Below are 23,537 nucleotides of genomic sequence, written 5' to 3' on the forward strand. Positions count from 1 at the left end.
CAGCTCTCAGATCAACTGACGGAATTGTCTTCTCGATGACCTCCTCCAACACTTTAGCATCACGAATCACTAGTTACTAAAAATATGTTAAGGAATGAAACATAATATTTAGAAGAAAGAGTGATCACAGATTTAGGAGAATCTGCAATAGAAACACATTTGGGAAGGAAAATGCTTATATTTGGATAAATATAAAAGGATGATGTTTGGTGAGGAATTGACATCACAAAACTCAACAGCATTAATTTTATTTCTGAGATTTTTAGAACTAGAGACCAGTCTGGCAAGAAGAGAAAGTGTTTTAAGTATTTGGTGTGTGTAGGTACTTTGACGAATAAATCCACATGTCTCTATGGAACTACAAGAAGACTTTCTTTCTTTTTTTTTTTTTAAGATTTAATTTATTTGACATAGAGAGAGATCACAAGTAGGCAGAGAGGCAGGCAGATGGGGCAGGGGGAGCAGGCTCCCTGCTGAGCAGAGAGCCTGATGTACGGCTCGATCCCAGGACCCTGAGATCATGACCTGAGCCGAGGGCAGAGGCTTAACCCACTGAGCCACCCAGGTGCCCCTACAAGAAGACTTTCTTTAGAAAATAGCTGTGGAGTGGTTTGATGGGGAAACAATGCTCTGAGGCTGGGTTGAATGATTAAAAAAAAAGATACGAAAAGAAAAAAACCCATAATTAGTAATCCCAACCACCTACATTTAGGTAGATAAATGTTTTCTATAGCATGAGAGTGTTAACTCTTGACTTTGACGTAATTTTAGACTTCAGAAAAGTTGCAAAAGTAATACAGAGTTCAGGTGTGCCCTTTGTTCAGCTTCCTCCACTTTATCATCTTACAAAATCATGGACAATAATCAAAATGGAGATTAACATTGGTACAATAGTGTAGTCTAAACTGCAGGCCTTATTCAAATATCTATATTTTATTCTATAGTTTTCCCTTTTTGTGTTCCAGGATCTAATCCTGATTCCTATACTGTATCTAGCTGTAACAGTTCTGTGGTTTTTCCTTGTCTTTTATGATCTTAACACTTTTGAAGAATACTGGTCAGTTGCTTTATAGGATGTCCCTCAATTTGAGTTTGTCTGATGTTTCCTTATAATTAGAATGTAGTTTTGCATTTTTGGCAGGAATACCTGCAGTATCACCAGAGAAGTGATACTGTGTCCTTCTCGACTTATCATGTTGGGAGTTTCATGATGATGACATTGACCTCTGTGGCTTGGTTAAGGTGATACTTGCCAGGTTTCTCCACTGTAAAGTTAATATCCGCCTCCCTCATTGCTATTAATAAATACCTTGGGGAGATCATTTGATTCAATGTGACTTTTTCTCCTCAAACTTTCACCCACTAATTTTAGAATCCATTCTTAGATTTTGTCCGTCAATTATTACTATTTTCCTCACTCTATTTATTTATTTTTTTAAATTTAATTTTATTTTTCAGTGCTCATTCTATATTTATTGATTGGAATTCCTCTGTAGAATTATCCCTTCTCCCCCATTTACTTACTCAATCATTTATTTATATCAGTATGGACTCACAGATATTTATTTATCCTATAAGTTATAGTTATAGAATCTTATTTTACAAATTACCCAATATAATTGTTTTTAATTATTTGTCAAAACTATATGATTAAAAAAACTACAACATGCTTTAAAAGAAGAGTATTTAAAATTTTTTTTTATGTATTTTAGAGAGAGAGAGTGCATGGGAGCAGGGGGGAGGGGTAGAGAGAGAGAGATAGAGAAGCCCAAACCGACTCCTGGGTGAGCATGGAGCCCCACCCCTGGACCCTGAGATCACGACCCCAGCCGAATTCAAGGGTCTGCCGCTTGCCGGGGCTTAACGGACTGAGCCACCCAGGCGCCCCTGGACAGAATAGGACCTTAATTACGTGTCTATGCCATGAATTAATCCAGTTCTTCAATGTTGGACATTTGTTTCCAGTTATTTAATACTATTAAGGATTTTTGATATTCAGTAATCTTTGAAATTTTATGTTTTCATAACTTGGTTTTCTAACAGCAGATTTATGGGACGGTGGAAAAGTTTATACTGGTGGTTGTGATCTAGGCGGTGGAAACTGTCAACATGTCTACACGGAAGTCACACGGTCCACGCACTCCACGCAGACTATTCAGCTGTGAGCGGAGGCAGGAGATCCTGGAGCTCAGGAGGACCTCTGCCGGCATGGTCGGGTAGCTCAATTGTCAATAATCTGAAGAACACGTAAAAATAAAGTTATAGAAGTTGAGAAAGAGGCTTCCGGTAGGGGCATTTCTATTTCCGTCAGGGCCTGTAGTCTTCGCCCTCTTCTTTCTATATCCCAACCGGAAATATTTGTACTCCGTTTAGAGCCACGTCTATCTTGGCCTCGGTCCCGCCCACACACACTGTGGAAGCATTTCCGGGGTCAGGTTATTACGCTCCGCCCCGCCGCCGGTGCCTCGCTGGAAGCCCTGGCTCCCCCGGAAGTGGCCCGGGCTTCTCTGTCGGGTTCCCCACCGCCCCGGTGCTGCTGAGGCCCACAGGGGCGGCGGCAATGGCAGAGGCGGCGCTCCTGGTGCAGTCTGAGGCGGCGGCAGAGCGGGACGCTCGGGAAAAGCTGGCTCTGTGGGATCGGCGACCCGACACGACGGCGCCGCTGACCGAGAGGCAGATGGACTCGGTGTTGGAGCTGAAGGCGGCGGCAGAGAACCTGCCCGTTCCGTTCGAGGTGAGGTGACCTGCTGGAACGGGGCTGGGGCGGCCAGGAGGCGGGGCTGGGATGCTTCTCGGGCGCGCCTGCGGACCGCGGCCTTGCAGACTCCTGCACGGTGTCTTTCCTCGCTCCTCCCCAGCCACGGTGACGGCTCGGGTGGGAGAGGCCCCCTCACCTTCCGGGGCTGTCAGGCCTTGCACTGCCGGCGACCGCCGACTCTATTCTCGCGCGGGGACGGCTGCGGGGGCGTCCAGTGGCTGGTGTTGGCTCGCACCCAGCACTCCGGGACGGTTGGCTCGGAGCCTTGCCCTGAGCGTTTTGCCCCCGGTGTCCCTGCTATCAGCTGAGACCCATTCCTGCTGCCCACCATCTCCCAGGAGAGGGCACCGAACCCGAAGAGCTTTGCTTCAGGACAACCTTCTTCCTACTGGTATTCGTTTACCACCGTGATGAATAACCCAGCTTCCTTTTTCCACGGGAGCACTTGGAGAGACAAAACTTGATCCCGAGTGACGGTTTCATCCATCGCACATTGAGCAATAAGTTCTCCAAGTGCAGGTTATGGGAGATCGGTTTATCTGACCTGTAACAAAGCCATAAAAACGAATTTTCTTTGAAAGCTGGGTCAGTACATTATTAGGTAACGCTGGTTTTCGGTGTTAGTGTCATCGTTTTTAATCTTCATTAAAATATTATGTATATTACCGCTTGTGTGATTCAGTTCAAGTAGTTGTAATACCAAGAAGTACATCTTATGAATTGTCAGATGCTTGACAGACACAGACTTTTTTCTGGTTTCGAGGGCGAGGTTTGGGATTATCATTTTATTAATAATGATGGTTATTTTTTTTTTATGTTGGAAGCACTCCTTGTACACGATTTGGAATTGTGTCCAAAGGCAGATTGTTTTTTAGAGACTTAAAGTTTTTCTTTTTTACCCTCAAATATTAGAGGTTGGGAACTTGGATTTAAAGTTCACTTTCACTGTTATGTGCTGCACGATAAAGTACAGGTGTTCTTTCTTGTATTCCTCTGTCCACCTGTAGGATGCTGTGCTGAAATAAAGGAGGAAACAGGTGGAAATTTCTTTGGCTTGGCTATCAAAGTCTTTTATGCTTTGGATAATAGAAGTTGTTTGCTCTATAAATGTTCCAGTCCGTTTATAATTGATTTGGCTTGTTACAGAAGCAGGATGCTTGGACATCGCCTCACCTGTGGGGAACACAGTCCATAAGAATAGTAACCCAATTTGTTTTTATTATCTTAGCTTATAAACTGTTACTATTGAGCATGAAGGAAGGGGGTTTGGAGGAGGTAAATGGAATCTTTCATTTTCACCTTTTTTTTTTTCATATTTATGCAGTATAATGCCCACATTCTCCTTATGCAGTTGTTTAATATATATTATGTGCCTTCTCTGGGCTAGGAATTGAGGCTAGAAGGGTAGGAAGATCAAGATCCTTAGTCTCATGTAGCTGACGTAATTGTGATCATGAACTTGTAAAAAAGAATAAGGTAAGTTCAGACAGTGATCCATGATACAAGGAAAATAAAACAAGATAGTGTGACACAAAGGGATGAGATATGCTCTGGACAAGGAAGGAAGCCTAAGAAAGAGTCTAAGGTGAGAACTCATGGTGGAAAACAAGATGCCAGCCTTGCAAAGACTAGAGAAATAACCTTCCAGGTGGAGGAAGAAACAATGCAAAGTCATGGGTAGGAGATGAGCTTGAGAAGTCCAGGGGTTCAGTTAAGGTTTTCTTGTACACAAAGCATAGATACCGGATTCCTACGAGAATGAAATGACCTTTATTTACCTGTCTGGGATCCTTCAGAGGGATCTTTGTTTTGCAGCTCTCTACAGTCTTCATTTACCTTTACTAAGTATACGTCTGGTAGGAACATTGGAATTGAATTCTTTATCTGTTACCAGTCTTAACACTGGTGCTGAAAAAGAGTGCCTCCATTTTTATTTCATCTAGTGTTTCTGTAAAGGATTTTCTGTAGTGTTTCACAATTTTCATAAGATTAATTACTTCCTGAACAACTGGAACTAAGCAGGTTAGTTGAACAGCAAAAGACCAGCTAACACTTCAGTAAATATCATAAAGCTGTTAACTTCTTTAGAAAATAGCTCTTTTATGAAGGGGAACTGGTCTTATCTTGGAAAGAAGTTTATCTTTTTTTTTTTTTTTTTTTGGTGTTAGATAAAAGAGTTTGCAGTAGAATATTAGGTAGACTGGTTTCTTGTAGCCAGGGCAAATTTTTTAGTAGTGAGGGCCTTTTTCTTTTTGCTGAACTTAGTAGTTCTTGATAAATGCTACAATAATTGATCCTGAAATGTACCTGAAATGTACTCCAACAGTGTTTTCCTAAAGGCTGTGTGTTCTTATACATTTAACCTGTTTTTTTCTTTATAAAATGGGGATCATAATAGTACCTTACTTGTCTGATGGGGAATTGTGAGAATTCAGTGAAATCATGTATGTAAACTGCACACAGCAAGTGTCCTGGTAGTATTATATTGTATGCTTTTGTCCCCCAAATGATTAATAACTTGAGAGAATAGATTAGAATCTTATGATCCTGAGCTGGTACAGGTGTCATTCAGACCAAAGGTAAAAAAAGAAGAGGTTAAGTGCCTTGAGGAAGGTTCTGGGATTCCATCTATACCTCTTCAGTGATTTGCTCCAAAGAGAGAAAGTAACATCAGGGTTTGTTTAGGGAATGAAGTGTTTAGATTATGAAAGTGATATTGTCTAACCCAGAACTGTGCAAGAAGTAAAGTTTGGGAAAGAAAGGTGTATTTATTTATTTATTTTTCCTGGACCTGCTTAGCTGGTCAGGTAAGGTTGATAGTTTATTGTAATTATTATTTAAGATGTTAATGTACCATTTACTTAAACTATAAGGTAACTCTCCAGGACTGCCAATTAGGAACCTAGATCTGTGTTCTTCTCTCTCTGGTGGTAAATGTCGGTTCTCTCCAGCAGCCAATACAGTGTGAGGGAGCCAGAGGACTCAGGAGTGATTGAGAGCCAGTTTGTTTGTTTGTTTGTTTGTTTATTTATTTTTAAAGTAATTTCTACACCCAGTGTAGGACTCGAACTCACAGCTCCCAGATGCAGCGTAGCATGCCCTACTGACTGAGCCAGCCAGGAGCCAGGAGAGCCAGGAGTGAATGGGAGGTCAGAACAGGAACGTTTGTGACTACCACACCTCTTCTTGATTTTCCTTTCTGTTCCAGGTGCTTTGAGAAGAGAAGACAGCTGAGCAAATGTACCTAATGGGGGCATTTTCTCACACTCTTTAAAAAGCAACTTGTTTTGTTTCTATTAAAGATTACTTCTTAGAAATGGTCAGTGTGGCTTCTCTCTTGCTTGGTTTGAGAGAAATTGGTTTTGTGTTGGTGAGAACAAAGAAACAGGACAGGAAGCCTCCTTCTGCTTCTGGTATTTAAAAGTTCTTTTGCAGGGCACCTGGGTAGCTCAGTTGGCTCCGGTCATGATGTCAAGGTCCTAGGATTGAGCCCCACATGGGGCTCCCTGCTCAGCTGGGAGCCTGCTTCTCCCTCTCCCTCTGCCTGCCACTCCCTCTGCTTGTGCTCTGTCGAATAAATAAATAAAATCTTTAAAAATAAAAGTCCTTATGCGTGAAAAGTAGTTAGTATTTGTACATAAAGTAATCACATAGAATGCTTTTTCATGTATTTAAATTATCATGTTTACTCACAGCATCTAGACTATAGACTATATCTGGAATATCTGCATTACCTTCTCAAGTATCTAGAGTTTTTCATATGATTTTGTTTCTGGAGTAAATTAGAAGATAATTTTTTTTTTTAGATTTTATTTATTTTTTTGACACAGAGAGAGAGATCACAAGTAGTCAGACAGCGGGCAGAGAGAGAGGGGGGAAGCAGACTCCCCGCTGAACAGAGAGCCCGATGCGGGGCTCGATCCCAGGACCCTGAGATCATGACCTGAGGCGATGGCAGAGGCTTAACCCACTGAGCCACCCAGGCACCCCTAGAGGATAAATATTTTTTGATTCAAGATGACAGAGTGACCACATTTGTATGACACCTTTGGTCCTTTTGACATGACAGTAATATTTGTGGCACCCCAAGAAGAAAGACATTATCAATGAACTTGTAGTTCTGGTAAATTTATGGAAGTCAGGAAGTATGTACTACCATTTAAAAAATCTAAAGATTTAATTACAGAACAAAGTATAAATATTATTAATTTTGAAGAGCTAAAAAAGAGATGATATAAATGACAGGATTTGAGATTAAACGTAGAGGAAAATATTAGGGATACTCATTTCTTCATTTTACTTAGTGGGGACCTCAGATTGTTGAATTGAGTGAAGTCTGCTGTAAATCTGTTTAGAGTTATGGGGTAACCATCAAAAATACTGAACATGGTTAAATTGGCTAAAAGTGGAGGTTGAGGGAAGGATCTTACTTTTCTATTGTAATTCTTTTGATGATTTTTATTTATGTATTTATTTATTTATTTTTAAAGATTTTATTTATTTGACAGACATAGCGAGAGAGGGAAGACAAGCAGGGGAAGTGGGAGAAGGAGAAGCAGGCTTCCTGCTGAGTAGGGAGCCAGATGTGGGACTCCATCCCAGGAATCTGGGATCATGACCTGAGCTGAAGGCAGATGCCTAATGACTGAGCCACCCAGGCACCCTCTTTTGATGATTTAGAATAAAATTATGTTTTTGTGTTTTGAATAGTTTCTGTAAGGGAAGATTGATTAAAACTTGTAAATTATCTCTTTCATTCCTTCTTAAGTTCTTCATTCTGCCCTCAAATTCCTTAGCAGAATTTCTCGATTATAAACACTGGTATTACCTGAGAGAAGAACAACTGGAAGGGCAGAGGAGAAGAAGACTTGATTTTTACTTAAATAATCATTCTGTACCCCTGGACTTCTAAAATAATCGGCCTGTTACAGTTTAGTGACAGTTATGAATTTAAAGTGAGAGAGTGAAATCCATACTCTGTTGAGAAACAGTTGAAAATGATGCCTATTAATTGGCAAAGGCAAAGTGTGTATAGCATACTATTATTCAGGTTGCAAAGGTACACTTACCTTGCGTGTACATAGGCTATTGTAGGAGGGAGTCATGAGAAAATCATATCTAATAGCTTCTGAAGAAGGAACTGGATGGTTGGAGGGTGGGTCCACAGGAAGGGGACTTTCACTGAATGTCCTTTAAATTTTGTACCATGTGAATTTATTATCTTTTCAAGTTACTACGTTTAAAAGGACTGCTATGGATATTATAAATGATTCTGGAACAAGTGGAATTTTACTTTTCATTTGCAATTTGTGATATATTGTCAGGTGGTGTCAAAATTATGTGGTTTAAGACCTCATAAACTCTGATAAGAGAATATGATTACATTTTCATTTTGCAAAACCATGTATCGTGTGTTTTCTGGTATCACAGCCAGAATTTTGACATTGATTTCTATGATTTTTAAAGATACATTTAAGATCTTTTTCTCAAAGGGATTGAATTAAAGATGGATATAGGTCTGAGTGGTATTGAAGGACTGAATTTTGCTAGGTCCTCTATGGATTTTCAATATTTCAAATGATTGCCCTAGTGTTTACAACATTTCTTTAATTGGTCACAGTCTACTTTTAAATACTATACTACTTCATGTGCGAATAAGAACCTCATATTAGTATGCTCCCAATTCTTCCTTTTTCTCTTTTGTGCTGTTGTTATGTATTTTACTTTTACATATGTTTTAAACCCATGATACATTGATACTATGTTTGCTTTTGACCTTTATCTTTCTGAGTGATTAAACATTTTAAAAATTGTCATATTTATCTTTGTTTTACCCACTTCTGGAGAGCTTTAGTTTTTTGTTGTTTATTTGATTTTGTTTTTTTTTTTTTAAGATTGAGGTTCTCATCTGGTATTTATGTTCTATCTGCTTTTGGAGAACTGCCTTTAACATTTCTCGTAGTACAGGTCTGCTGGAAATGCATTTTCTTAGCTTTGTTTAAACAGTCTCTATTTCCCTTTCATTTAAAAAAGATATTCTAGATAAAGAACTCTGGATTGAAAGTTTTTTCCTTTTATCACTTAAAAGATTTGCATAATTTCTGATGAGAAGTCTGCTGTAATTCTTATCTTCATTCTTCTGCATGTGAAGTCTTTTCTCCTTGGTCTGCCAAGATTTTCTTTTTAATTTTGTTTTTCAGGAATCTGAATTTCATGTGTCTAGATGTGCGTTTGTGTGTGTGTGTATTCCGTTTGGAATTCTCTGAGTTTAGAACTGAAGTTTGGTGTCTTACTATTTTTGGACAATTCTCAACTAAAAATTTTTTTCTACCCTATTCGCTCTCCTTTTGGGATTCAAATTATGCATATACTAGATAATTTGATGTCATCCCACTGTTCTTGGATAGTGTGTTCAGTTTGTATTTTCTCACTCTGTTTTCCCTCGGGGTGTTTACTGTTTGGTGACTGTATTGACTGTCTTTAATTTCACTGATTCTTTAGCTGTGTGGAGTGCACTGATGAATCCACTGCAGCAGCCCTCTGTCCAGCTTTCTTTTACCTTAGCCTAGTATCCCTGTGTTTTTTAGTATGTTTTTCAAATCTGAGCCCGATCCACATCTCCCTCGGAGCCCTTTTCCCTTTTAGGTATTGTATGTTTGAATTTTTTTTAAAGATTTTATTTATTTGTCAGAGGAAAGAGAGAGAGCACACGAGGGAGCAGCAGACTCTGCACAGATCAGGGAGCCTGATGTGGGACTTGATCCTAGGATTCTGGGATCACGACCAAAGCCGAAGGCAGACGCTTAACCCACTGAGCCACCCAGGCGTCCCATATTTTTGAATTTTGTCACAGTCTGTTTATTTAGAGCTAAGTTTTACTCCTAATGAGATATAATTTTATAAAAATAGCATATGGACTGTTCTGTTCCCAAGAAGCACTCCAGATTCTGATGTATAGATTTATGCTTGATACACCTAGTGTTGTCTCTGGTGGGTCACCTCCCCCTCTCCAAGGAGGCTCTTTGTTGTTGGTAATTGGGCTGGTTCCACAGAGCAGGAGCAGTGTGAATGCACAGCTTCTCTGCCTCCAGACTCAAAACTGGAATTGAAATGAAGCAAAGGCCCTTTACCCTTGGTGGCAGCACACAGTTGCTGGTGACGCTTCAGATTCAAGGTAGATTCTCACTGGGTTTGAGAATCTTAGTGCTTACTGTGTCCTTTTGTACTGAGGTATTATGTCACCATTCAAGAAGTTTCCATGAGTTAGTGATGCTCTTAATAAGATGTATTTACATATACCCACGACCTCCTGGCTCTTGAGTTAGACTCAGTTGTGAGGAGAAGGCAGATCAAGGACCTTCCTGAGCAGTTTTTTTGTTTGTTTGTTTTGATTTGTTTTTTTTTGGCCAGCAGCTTCCCAGGAGTTTAAGAAGCCTGTTTTCCCACACCTGTGTTTTCTTTTTTTCACAATGGCTTCGTGATAGAGATATAAGGATTCTTTTTCTTTTTTTTTTTTTTTTAAGATTTAAAAAAAACATTTTTATTTATTATTAACATATAATGTATTATTAGCCCCAGGGGTACAGGTCTGTGAATTGCCAGGTTTACACACTTCACAGCACTCACCATAGCACACACCCTCCCCAATGTCCATAACCCAACCACCCTCTCCCTGCCTTCCTCCCCCCAGCAACCCTCAGTTTATTTTGTGAGATTAAGAGTCTCTTATGGTTTGTCTCCCTCCCAATCCCATCTTGTTTCATTTTTTCCTTCCCTACCCACCAAACCCCCCACGTTGCCTCTCAAATTCTTCGTATCAGGGAGATCATATGGTAATTGTCTTTCTCTGATTGACTTATTTCGCTCAGCACAATACCCTCTAGTTCCATCCACGCTGTGGCAAGATTTCATTTCTTTTGATGGCTGCATAGTATTCCAGTGTATATATATACCACATTTTCTTTATTCACTCATCTGTTGATGGACATCTCGGTTCTTTCCATAGTTTGGCTATTGTGGACATTGCTGCTATAAACATTCAGGTGCACGTGCCCCTTCAAATCACTACATTTGTATCTTTAGGATAAATACCCAGTAGTGTGATTGCTGGGTTGTAGGGTAGCTCTATTTTCAACTTTTTGAGGAACCTCCATGCTGTTTTCCAGAGTGGCTGCACCAGCTTGCATTCCCACCAGCAGTGCAGGAGGGTTCCCCTTTCTCCGCATCCTCGCCAGCATCTGTCATTTCCTGGCTTGTTAATTTTAGCCATTCTGACTGGTGTGAGGTGGTATCTCATTGTGGTTTTGATTTGTATTTCCCTGATGCCGAGTGATGTGGAGCACTTTTTCATGTGTCTGTTGGCCATCTGGATGTCTTCTTTGCAGAAATGTCTGTCCATGTCCTCTGCCCATTTCTTGATTGGATTATTTGTTCTTTGGGTGTTGAGTTTGATAAGTTCTTTATAGATTTTGGATACTAGCCCTTTATCTGATATGTCGTTTGCAAATATCTTCTCCCATTCTGTCCGTTGTCTTTTGGTTTTGTTGTCTGTTTCCTTTTGCTATGCAAAAGCTTTTGATCTTGATGAAGTCCCAGTAGTTCATATTTGCCCCTGCTTCTCTTGCGTTTGGCAATGTTCCTCGGAAGAAGTTGCTGCGGCTGAGGTCGAGGTGGCTGCCTGTGTTCTCCTCAAGGATTTTGATGGATTCCTTTCTCACATTGAGGTCCTTCATCCATTTGGAGTCTATTTTTGTGTGTGGTATAAGGAAATGGTCCAATTTCATTTTTCTGCATGTGGCTGTCCAATTTTCCCAACACCATTTGTTGAAGAGACTGTCTTTTCTCCATTGGACATTCTTTCCTGCTTTGTTGAAGATTAGTTGACCGTAGAGTTGAAGGTTTATTTCTGGGCTCTCTATTCTGTTCCATTGATCTCTGTGTCTGTTTTTGTGCCAGTACCATACTGTCTTGATGATGACAGCTTTGTAATAGAGCTTGAAGTCTGGAATTGTGATGCCAACAACTTTGGCTTTCTTTTTCAACATTCCTTTGGCTATTTGAGGTATTTCCTGGTTGCATATAAATTTTAGGATTATTTGTTCCATTTCTTTGAAAAAAATGGATGGTATTTTGATAGGGATTGCGTTAAACGTGTAGATTGGTTTAAGTAGCATAGACATTTTCACAATATTTGTTCTTCCAGTCCATGAACATGGAACATTTTTCCATTTCTTTGTATCTTCCTGAATTTCTTTGATGAGTACTTTATGGTTTTCTGAGTACAGATTCTTTGCCTCTTTGGTTAGGTTTATTCTTAGGTATTTTATGGTTTGGGGTGCAGTTGTAAATGGGATTGACTCCTTAATTTCTCTTTCTTCTGTCTTGTTGGTGTTTAGAAATGCAACTGATTTCTGTGCATTGATTTTATATCCTAATACTTTACTGAATTCCTGTACAAGTTCTAGCAGATTTGGAGCGGAGTCTTTTGGGTTTTCCACATAAAGTATCATCTCATCTGCAAAGAGTGAGAGTTTGACTTCTTCTTTGCCGATTTGGATGTCTTTAATTTCTTATTGTTGTCTCATTTCTGAGGCTAGGACTTCTAATACTATGTTAAATAGCAATGGTGATAATGGACATCCCTGCGTGTTCCTGACCTTAGTGGAAAAGCTCTTAGTTTTTCTCCATTGAGAATGATATTTGCTGTGGGTTTTTCATAGATGGCTTTGATGATATTGAGGTATGTACCCTCTATCCCTACACTTTGAAGAGTTTTGATCAAGAAAAGATGCTGTACTTTGTCAAATGCTTTTTCAGCATCAATTAAGAGTATCATATGGTTTTTATTCTTTTTTTAATTAATGTATTGTATCACATTGATTGATTTGTGGATGTTGAACCAACCTTGCAGCCCAGGAATAAATCCCACCTGGTTGTGGTGAATAATCCTTTTAATGTGCTGTTGGATCCTATTGGCTAGTATTTTGGTAGGAATTTTCACATCTGTGTTCATCAAGGATATTGGTCTGTAACTCTCTTTTTTGATGGGGTCTTTGTCTGGTTTTGGGATCAAGGTAGTGCTGGCCTCATAAAATGAGTGTGGAAGCTTTCCTTCCATTTCTATTTCTTGGAACAGTTTCAGGAGAATAGGAATTAATTCTTCTTTAAATGTTTGATAGAATTCCCCTGGGAAGCCATCTGTTTTTTTTTAAAGATTTTATTTGAGAGAGAGAGCATGAGCCAGGGGAAGTGGCGTGGGGGAGGGAGAAGCAGACTCACCACTGAGCCAGGAGCCCCATGTGGGGCTTAATCTCATGATCCTGAGATCATGACCTCAGCCAGAGGCAGACACTTAACTGAGCCACCCAGGTGCCCCGATACTGTAATTTTTATTTTATAGAAAAGAAATTGAGGATTAGAAGCATTAAGTAATTTGCCCATGGTCTCACAGCTTATACAGGATCAGGACAAACCAGGTGTCCTGCTGTAAGATGCTTTACTATACTGGAAGGTATCACTCAACTTGAACTCAGGTACAAAAAAGCCTATTTTTAAAGGGTTGTTTTTCTAAATTAGTGATGGTGCATTGTGCATCTAGCTTTTTTTTTTTTTTAAGCTTTGAAGATCAAAATCCTATCTTCAGATGAAAGTTTTATATCTAGAAAAACAGATGGGGACAATTTCCTAAAGCCCTGGGTCAAGGTTTTATACAGGTGGGCCTTAAATGTTACTCCCTAAGGACTAAAAACTGGAACTGAAATGAAACAGGCCAGTTTACTTTAACTTGCATCCACACTCCATTTATTAGAGGCCTAATAATAGTATGTCTGTGTGACTATAGGAGAACTAGAAACTGCTGTAGGTCTGAGGGCGTCAAAGTGAGGCCTTCTAGGTGGGGCTCTCCTGAAACTGATGGGGAACTCTGAGATTCTTTCTACTCAGTTGAAATTTCAAAATAGTCACTAAGAAGGTGTGTGTTAAGTGTGCCGTGGGTGGACATGGCAGAAGGAGATAACTGATAATTGATAATTTTGACAGTTAATTCTTGGGCATGATTTATTTTCTATTGGTGGATTAATCAGGCCAAGTTCTTTTGTTAGATCTGGGAAAGGCAAGCTACTTTCAACAACACACAGGTTTTTGCCTTTGGTGCCAGTTTACAAGATGTTCAAGTAAGAAAATGTGTATTGGTTGGCATAGATTAATGGCCAATTTTAGAAAGGTAACTCAAAAGTCATACTTTACTAGTGGTGTGATACCAGTATCACGTTTTTACTTTGAGACTAGCATTTACTAGAAAGAGCCTAGTTGTATTATTATATGGCATTTATTAACCTTAAATGATTTAACAGAAAACATTCCTTTCTCTTTCAAAACAGTGAGATGGAATAACTTGAGTTTAGAGAATTTTCAAGTTATTTAAATATTTTGGGGGCTCTTTTTTTTTTTTTTGAAGCTTCCGGTCGAAGATTTGTGTAGCATAACATCCCAGTCGCTGCCCATTGCACAGACTTTGGTAGTACCTGAATCTACAGAAGACATTCTCTCCAAGGGTTTTACTTCCTTAGAAATGGAAGAAGAAAGAATTGAAACTGCGCAGCAGGTGAATGGCAGTGTTGTTTCTAAGGACGTTTGATTATTCTGAATATCTCAAGACAGGGCTAATAAAAATGTCCTAATTAGAAGTTCTGAACATTTGAAACTGTAGTTAACATCAGATCTTTCTAGAACAATCTTGATTTGTTGTTAACTGTGGCTGTTTTGTAAGTGTTTTAAATTAACCTTTTGCCCAATTATACTTGAAATACAGATAAAGATATGATATTCCAAGTTTGGATGTTGATAGCTAGTCATTAGGGTTTTAATATTTCATGCACTTTTGACTTCCCCTAGTGTATGTTTATGTTAATGCCCCCACAACATGCGTGTGTGCATGCGTGCGTGCGCGCACATACTCCCACATGTGCAAACATACCCTCTGCTTGTTGCTGTGTAATTTCTGTTTTTAAGAACTTAAGTATTCTCTTTAGATGAATCCTTATAGTTACTTTTTAGTAATTTACATATGTAATCTTCCCTTGATTTTTATTTATTCCTAATTTTAAACCTAAATGTATAGCAGTTTCTTCTGCTACTGCCTCTGGCTCTTCTTCCACCTTGTAAAAATCAGAGCCTAGTCATTTACCAAGTAAAACAAAAAGGAAGCCTGCTGAATTGCATATGTAGTAAGTAAATCAAGAGGCAGTGCTGCACAGTGAAAAAGAGCTCCACCTCTTAAGTTGGGCCAACCTGGATCTGAAAGTCTCCTCCATGACTTACTTACCATCTTTGTGAGTTTAGCCAAATTACTTATATTTTAGGCTTTTAGTTTTCTAATCTGTAAAACAAGGATGATTATATACCCATCTCATGGGATTTTTCTGAAAATTAAGTAAGATAATGAATACAGTGTATGGCAGGCACACAATGTTCAATAAATGATAGCTAAGGTACTTGACAAGCCTTATATCTTGAGAGCATAAAGCATACCCTTGACTTCAAATCCCACTTGAGAATTATAGAAGATAATCTTGTACCGTGTCAATGAACTTATTTGGGCTGTTTAAAAAAAAAGTCATCTGGGCTAAATTTGTACTTATGTCTCTCTCTTTAAAATAAAAAACTAGTTTATTGAGTTATAATTTATACCCAATAAAAAGTACTTGTTTTAAGTATATCACTTGATGAGTTTTGACAAGTGTAACTACCACTATGATTGAGATATAAAACATTTTCATCATCCTTCATGTTTCCTTAAGGTCAGTCTTCTCCACCTTTTTTTAATAATAGATATTTTTCATGACATAAATGGTAGGGCCAGAACTCAAACCCAGGTTTAGCTGTTACAAAAATCCATGTTCTTAAGCTACTCTATTATATTATTTCAGTTTATATTTTTATGTTTCTTATTAGAAAACATTAATATTAACATTTACCCCCAAACCCTAAGTTACCTACTCAAATTGAGCAAAGTAGCAAATAGGCATTAGCCTCTTAGGAAGGAATATATATTTTTTTACATATTGTATCTTTAATACTCCTCCTTGTTTGACTCTGGATATGGATATGGCCAGTGTTTTTAATATCCTTTGCTTTTCCTAGCATGTAGATAATGACTATGGAATTAAATTGTTATCTTCTGGTTAAAAGTAGTTATTAATATCTGAGCCCCAAACAATAAGACTTAGATAGTGTCTACCCTTTTGACTTGCTGTTTAACATATATCCACTTTGCATTTTGTCTGTTTTAGTTTTGTTGATAATGTAATACTCTTTATTTTTCCAGTTTTTCTCATGGTTTGCAAAGCTACAGACTCAGATGGATCAGGATGAAGGAACTAAATACAGGTATGTGGTTCTTTAGTTTGTTGGCTAACCTGATTTTTAAATCACAGTCATCTGCAGCATTTCATAATCTGTGTCTTCAAACAAAATTAAGGCACAAACAAAATTCCAACAGCAATATTTTCTTTAAAAAGAGCTAGAGAGAAATTTTGTGATTTTAAAAAAATAGTTATAATTAATAGGTGGAGAGGTACAGACATTAGTTTTTAGATAACCCTAGAAAGATTTGGGTTCAAGTGGGAATTTTACAGGCACTATAAGAGATATTTGTTGCTTTCTTTAGAAGTAGAGACCCAAGAGGTTTTAGAAATGCTCACCTAGACTGTATATAACCATGTTGTTCTGTTTGTGTGTATTGATAGCATGGAAGAAATGATGGTGCATAGTTTCTAGCTGATTTGGGGACTGTGGGTTGAATAACTGCATTTATTTAACATTTATTAAGTGACTGTTATTGCTAGGCAACATGTTAGGCTCTTTGATACATGATTCCACTTAATCTTTATAGCAGCTGTGTGAAGAAAGGTATTATTTTTCCCACTTTACAAATGTGCAAACTGAGGCCTAACTTGCCTAATGTCATAGAGACTTGGGCAGAGCTGGGACTTGTACTCAGGTCTTTGAATTCCAAGTCCAAAATTCTTTCCATGGCATCACACCATCATGGGATTTTTGGCATAAGTGACCTGAGGGATTGACCTGCTCCATACCTTGGGATGGCCCTAGTGTCCTAGTTTTTGAAAGTTGAGCCATTGATTTGTTACCTTATATGTGAAAAGCCAGCTTGTGGCTTCAAGGCTGATTCCTTTTGTTGCTTATAGTTGCAATGATTTCCCTCTAAATTATTGAAAAAGGTGTTAACATAGTTTTTGCATATAATAAGCTTTAGTGAGTGGTCAGACTTCTTTCCTGAAATTCAAGCATTTGGGGAAAAATGAGACTTTGTTTTTTATTGACTCTGCTTATTGGGGGAAAATATTATTGCCAATCCCCTTTTGGTTCTGTTTTCTAGACAGATGAGGGATTACTTGTCTGGGTTTCAGGAGCAGTGTGATGCTATATTGAATGATGTAAACAGTGCTCTTCAGCATCTGGAATCATTGCAGAAACAGTATCTCTTTGTGTCCAATAAGACAGGAACCCTCCATGAAGCCTGTGAACAGCTCCTAAAAGAACAGGTAATTTGGAGTATGGGAGAGGATTAGTGGTTATATTTAATATTTTATTTTTAAGTAGATGAATAGAATTTAATTGTAATTTCTTTAATTTCTCTAAGTATATATTGAACTGTGCTGTATGAGGCCTTGTGCTAAATAAGCATGCAAATTGTTACATTGTCAGACTGTTTTGTATTTTAAATAAGCTTTCACGAGGGAACGGGGCAAAGCAAGCTTTCCTATGTTTTTGAGTTGTTATATCAGCACAATTTCAGAGTGAAGAGGGTACATTAGTTTGCTCTGTGTACTCTTTACTAATGACATTTTTCAAACAAGCACAGTGATTGTAGTAATGGTGGGGTTTATGAAAAGATGAACTGATCTAGATTGCAGTTATATTTATGATTTCAAGATAGAACATTTAGGGGCACCTGGATGGCTCAGTGGGTTAAGCCTCTGCCTTCGGCTCAGGTCATGATCCCAGGGTCCTGGAGTCAAGCCCTGCATCGGGCTCTCTGCTCAATGGGGAGCCTGCTTCCCCCCCCCCCGTCTCTCTGCCTGCCTCTGCCTACTTGTGATCTCTCTCTGTCAAATAAATAAATAAAATCTTAAAAAAAAAAAGAACATTGAAGCTATTTTATCTATGTTTTCTCTATGTCTGTTGTGTGTTTTTTTAAAAGGCATTTAATGTTTTATAAAAGATCATATGTAAGTTGCTGTATTAATCATTGCTTATTAGTCCATAATTGCAGAAATCTTTGAGCATTAGTCTGAAATCTTATGTCAAACATAAACCTATCTGTCTGGTATAAATCTATTCAATGTAATTTTGAGACTGGAGCATTGACTCTTATGTTCTTACACTGATTTTTTTCTCTTTTAAAAAATGCAAGTCGGAACTTGTTGATCTGGCTGAAAACATTCAACAAAAGCTTTCCTATTTTAATGAATTGGAAACTATTAACACAGTAAGCATGGTTTTTTACTTTTTGTAAAGCTAATGACCTTATTTTATATTTCCCTTTCTGAATATAATCTTTAGATTTGTAAATTAGACTGAGTGATACTTGAACTTGATAGTTTGCTTGCTGATAGGTATTCCTATTTGTACCTGATGGAGATATCATTACCAGTTCAGATTTTTTCAAATATGATTTAAGTAGTAGTTCTTAAATTATATTATTATTATTAAACTCTCTTTGTCAGTTACCACTCATAGTGTCTTGTTTGTAAGCTGTGAAGATTGTAAGAAGGAATATTAAATTTTAAATCTTGCTGTGGTTGTGCTATTATTAGTAATCTGAAATATTTTTTAAATTAATCTCATGTTTAGTTTGAAGTATAATCCTTATAATAATGCATGCTTGTATCCCAAAGTAATAGTCTCAGTAAAAACTGCTGTGTAAATTATATTCCTATGTCTTTCTGGCTCATAAATTAATCATACTTACTACATATAAGTTATTAAAATCATTAAATTAATCATAATTATTGTGGTTTACTACAAAGATAAAAGCTAGGAGCTAGTTAACAATGGACTATAAGGAAATTGTTCATTGCCAAGCTATCAAGATAAGAAATAATTGACTTTTTTTTTTTTACATTTTAACATAAATTATTTACATTTTTGTATAATTATATTAAAGATATATGTTATGTAGTTTTACATATTCTAATGTGTAATTTTATATATTAAGTATATATATAACATTTATGTTATATATTACTCATATTTGTACTTACATTATTACTTGTATATATTTTTATATGTGTTTACTTATATTTTACTTATATATGTTTTACTTTTGTAATATGACTGCTAAACATGGTATAACTGCTAGTTAATCCTTTAACCTTGAGAAAATCACCAGTGTTTGAAAGTACAAAATTTGTGTATGTTACAAAGTACTAGAAAATGGGAAATCTAGGTAGTTGATGTGTTATTTTAGTATAATGTTGTACAATGGGGTAATATATAAATATAAATACTTGTTAATTTATGAAGAGCCCTCTTAAAGCTAATTAGGAATAAACAATTAAATCAGTATTTTTTTTGGTCCTTTCATTATTAATTCACATGGCCTATATTTGAGGATATTTTGGTGATTCTTAAAATGTAAAGATACTAGTATGACTGTGTTATAGCCTAATGAATATGCTAATTCTAATACACAATTTTCAACTTTTGCCGGTATATTTTTTGTGAATTAAGTTTTTTTTCTTTCCTTAAAGAAATTGAATTCTCCTACGTTGTCTGTTAATAGTGAAGGATTTATACCTATGCTGGCCAAGTTAGATGATTGTATAACATATATCTCATCACATGTAAGTTATGGGATTTCTGTATGTTTTTAAGAAATCTTAACATCCCTATTATATCATTTCTTATGCTATAAAGTAATTATTTCTTCTGAAGGGAAAAATATATCTGTAATATACTTGCAGAAAGACTGTAGTAAATTCTTAGACATTGTCAGTAGTGATGTAAAAAAAGTACTTTAGTTGCTGAGGCAATCCCTGGAGTAGAAAGAGATCCTGGCTGATGCTGTTCTATCCCACCTAAAAATACAAGTGATTTTCAGGCTGTTGACTTCCTATTGTTTTAGATACTTCTTTGACAAACAAAAAGTGTTACTTGGGAGGAGATAAAGGAACAGGCCCTTTGACTTAATCAGCCTCTTTCTGTGCCCCAAGGATTTATAGCTGTTTAGGTTTCCCCCACTATATGAAAGTAGAATGTTCCTATGAAACCTTATGTAAGCCAAAGTGGCATAAAGTGAAGAAGCAGTTACCATTTCAGAAAAGTGAAAATCCTCTGTGGATTTCTTTTGGATAGTGAAAACAGGTACTATTGTAGGTCTTTTGTAAAAGCCATATGGCTTAAAGTAAACTTTTGGTTGGGCGGGTATGAGGGAAGGGGCAGTCTATATTTGTCTTTGCCGAGCTTGCAATCTGTATAAGACCATATAAAGGACAGGTTTGTTTTCATTGTTTACTTTGCCTGTGTTTATTTCCTCTTTGTAAATCTTTCCCTTTCCTTTACAGCCAAATTTTAAAGATTATCCTGTATATTTGCTGAAGTTTAAGCAATGTCTTTCTAAAGCTTTGCACCTTATGAAGACATACACTGTGAACACACTACAAAACCTCACAAATCAGTTATTAAAAAGGGTGAGTTAACTGGTGAAGTGTTTTTTTCTCTTCTTTTTCTTTTTTAATTCATTTATCTTTCATAATCTATGTGTGAGATTAGTACTCAGTACTCTAAAAACATTTTTTTACCTTTTGTTAAATAATAGTATCTGTCAGTTTTATTTATAATAGAAAAAATGGCTGTATTATATCTGTCCATCAGAATCTTATTTTCAAAGAATATTTAATAGTGTGAGAAGTACTCAGTACTGTATGGTAAATAATAAGATTTAAACTATTTGTCACTTAAAACATTTTCTTATCTAATTCATAAAAATATTGGTAGGAAATACACCAAAATGATAAAAAGCGGTTCTGTCTTAGAGGTGGGATTACATATGATGGAGACTTTGAATTTTTTTCTTTATGTATGATAGCTAATTTTCTGTGTTTAGCAAATATATTTTTATTGAGTGACTTCTCAAGGCTTGGCATTGTACTGGGAACCGTATAGTAGCGAGAGGGAGCCAGCGAGGTCCCTGTGTTCATGGAGCTTATATTCAGGAGAAGTAATCAGTGAAGAAGGAAACAAACAAATGAGTCAATTACAGATGGAAGGAGCAAGCTAGGTGAAAATAGAACGGAGTGTTATGTTAGAAAATTAAGAGTAAAGGGGCGTGCAGGTGGCTTGGTGGGTTAAGCCACGCCTTTGGCTCAGGTCATGATCTCAGGGTCCTGGGATCGAGCCCTACATCGGGCTCTCTGCTCAGCGGGGAGCCTGCTCCCCCCACCCCGTCTGCCTACCTCTCTGCCTACTTGTGATCTCTCTCTCTGTCAAATAAATAAAATCTTAAAAAAAAAAAAAGAATTAAGAGTAGAGCTGGCTAAGATGGTCATTAAACACATTTCTTTCATAAGAAAATAAAAACAAAGTTTATGCGTTCTATTTTTTAAGCTCACTTTCTAAAGAACATGGAATCTTTTCTTGAACTTTCAGTTCAAAGCCACTGATTTTGGGGTTGCAGTTTATAGTTCACATTGCTCTTAGCTGGTATGAAGGCCAGACTCTATAATTTTTCTATTTTGTAAAATTTTTAAAAAGTTTAGGAAATTAATACCTAATCAGTACTAGTACCTACTGTGTACTAGTAGCTAGTACTTTACTATTGAGCTGCATAAAACCTTTATGAATACACACACACACACACACTTAAAGATTTTATTTATTTATTTGACAGAGCACAGCAGGGGGAGTGGGAGAGGTAGAAGCAGGCTCCTCACTGAGCTGGGAGCCTGATGCAGGGCTCAATCCCAGGACCCTGGGATTATGACCTGAGCCGAAGGTAGACACTTAACCACCTGAGCCACCCAGTTGCCCTTTATGAGTATATATTATCACCATTTAATGGATGCACTGAATCTCAGAGAGGTCCAGTAATTTGACCAATATCCTACTGTCAGTAAGTAACTGAGCATGAGTCTGAATTCAAGTCTGTTTACTACCAAAAATCATGTAACATCGGGTAAATTTTAATGATAAAGAGGAAGGAGGTGACAGCTCCACATAAGTATTTCTCATTTGTAGCAATAATACTAATATGTAATTTCTCTTTGAGATTTTTCTCTCTAAGCTTTTGGTTGGTATATAGGCCAAGCAGTAGCTGTTTGAAATGTTTGGTATCACATTTTCTGAATAATTATTTGTTTGCTAATTATCTTCCTTCCTTCCCCTCCCCCATGTCTCTTTAGGATCCTGCATCCATACCTAGTGCAGACAATGCCTTCACATTATTTTATGTGAAATTTCGAGCTGCTGCTCCCAAAGTCAGAGTAAGTCTATTGACATAAATAGGATATTGCTATGAAGTTTATTTAGCCAGTCCTTTTGAAGTTCTACTGTATGTTAGACCCTTTGCTTATACCAGGAAATGAACACTAATGAAAAGTAGGCATTGCCCTTCTATAGTGTGATGTCTTAAGGGCACGGAGCAGGAAACACCTAACTCTTCTATGATGCTCAGGGAAGGAGTCTAGATGGATGTGATATTTGAGCTTAAAAAGCTCAGATTTAAAAAAAACAAAAACAAAAACAAAAACTCAGATTTATAGAGGGCTTGATAAGGGTGTTTTATACAGAGAGAACAACGTGTATAGGGACAGTTGTAGACATGTATTTTGAGAGAATTTGTAACTTGTTATGATCAAAACACAGGACATTAATAGCATCCAGTTGGGAAAAAAGACAGGAAAGACTGTAGGCATCATTTCACAAGGGGTATCACATGTCATGCTAATTCAGGAAAAGTGGACAACTAGTGAAGTATTTTATTGTATTTATTTATTTATTTTAAAGATTTATTTATTTAGAGTGAGCAGTCTGGGGGGGAGGGGCAGAGGGTGAGAGACTGTCCATCAGATTCCCTGCTGAGTGTGGAGCTTGATGTGGGGCTCAAATAAGTGAAGTTTTTTAAACAGAATGATTTGGTCACATTTACCATTTCTTTTGATTTAACGATGCGCTATGAAGAGTGGATTATGGTGAAAAGAGTTTTGAGACAGGGAGACCTGATGAACAAGGAAGATTTTTCAGTAGTCCATGGGAAATAGGGGTTGATCAGGCTTTGGTAGTGTGTTCTTGAGGTGGGGAACATGTGCCTTAGCACAGTGCCTGGTACATAAAGGAATACACTAAATATTTATCTTGATTGAGTGATTGGAAATGGAGGGTGCAGAAAGTAGGTATATGTGTTAATATTTATGCATTTAAGATATCCAAGATACAGTTGACTGGAGCTGGCACATTTATCTTTTTTCTACTCATTGTGAAGATACTAGCAAGAGTAGTCTACTTTTGCTGCCTCTGACTCTCTTGCTATTTCTCTCGAGAGTCAGTTGAAGGATTTTTTTTCTTTAATTTAGATTTTAGTTAGTTAACATATAGTGCAGTGTTGGTTTCTGGAGTAAAATTCAGTGATTCATCACTTACATACAACACAGTGCTCATCACAAGTGCCCTTTTTAATATCCATCACCTGCCTAGCTCTTTCTCCATCCACCTCCCTCCCCATCAACTGTCTATTTGTTCTCTATCATTAAGAGTCTGTTTC

The 23,537-nt window shown here is 37.5% G+C and overlaps 1 protein-coding gene across 1 annotated transcript in view; it reads left to right on the top strand.

Moving 5' to 3' along the window:
- Positions 1-2,465: 2,465 nt before the first annotated feature.
- Positions 2,466-23,537, top strand: part of COG3 (component of oligomeric golgi complex 3) — a 73,467-nt gene continuing 52,395 nt past the window's right edge. Inside the window, exons 1-8 of the mRNA XM_080798181.1 lie at positions 2,466-2,734; positions 14,214-14,360; positions 16,083-16,144; positions 17,154-17,319; positions 18,192-18,266; positions 19,531-19,623; positions 20,344-20,469; positions 22,180-22,260. Of these exons, the coding sequence (XP_080654307.1) occupies positions 2,561-2,734; positions 14,214-14,360; positions 16,083-16,144; positions 17,154-17,319; positions 18,192-18,266; positions 19,531-19,623; positions 20,344-20,469; positions 22,180-22,260 (924 nt within the window). The 5' untranslated portion in view covers positions 2,466-2,560. The remainder of the gene's footprint in view (positions 2,735-14,213; positions 14,361-16,082; positions 16,145-17,153; positions 17,320-18,191; positions 18,267-19,530; positions 19,624-20,343; positions 20,470-22,179; positions 22,261-23,537) is intronic.

The sequence above is a fragment of the Martes martes genome, assembly GCF_963455335.1.
Source record: "Martes martes genome assembly, chromosome: 3".
Classification (NCBI taxonomy): Eukaryota; Metazoa; Chordata; class Mammalia; order Carnivora; family Mustelidae; genus Martes; species Martes martes.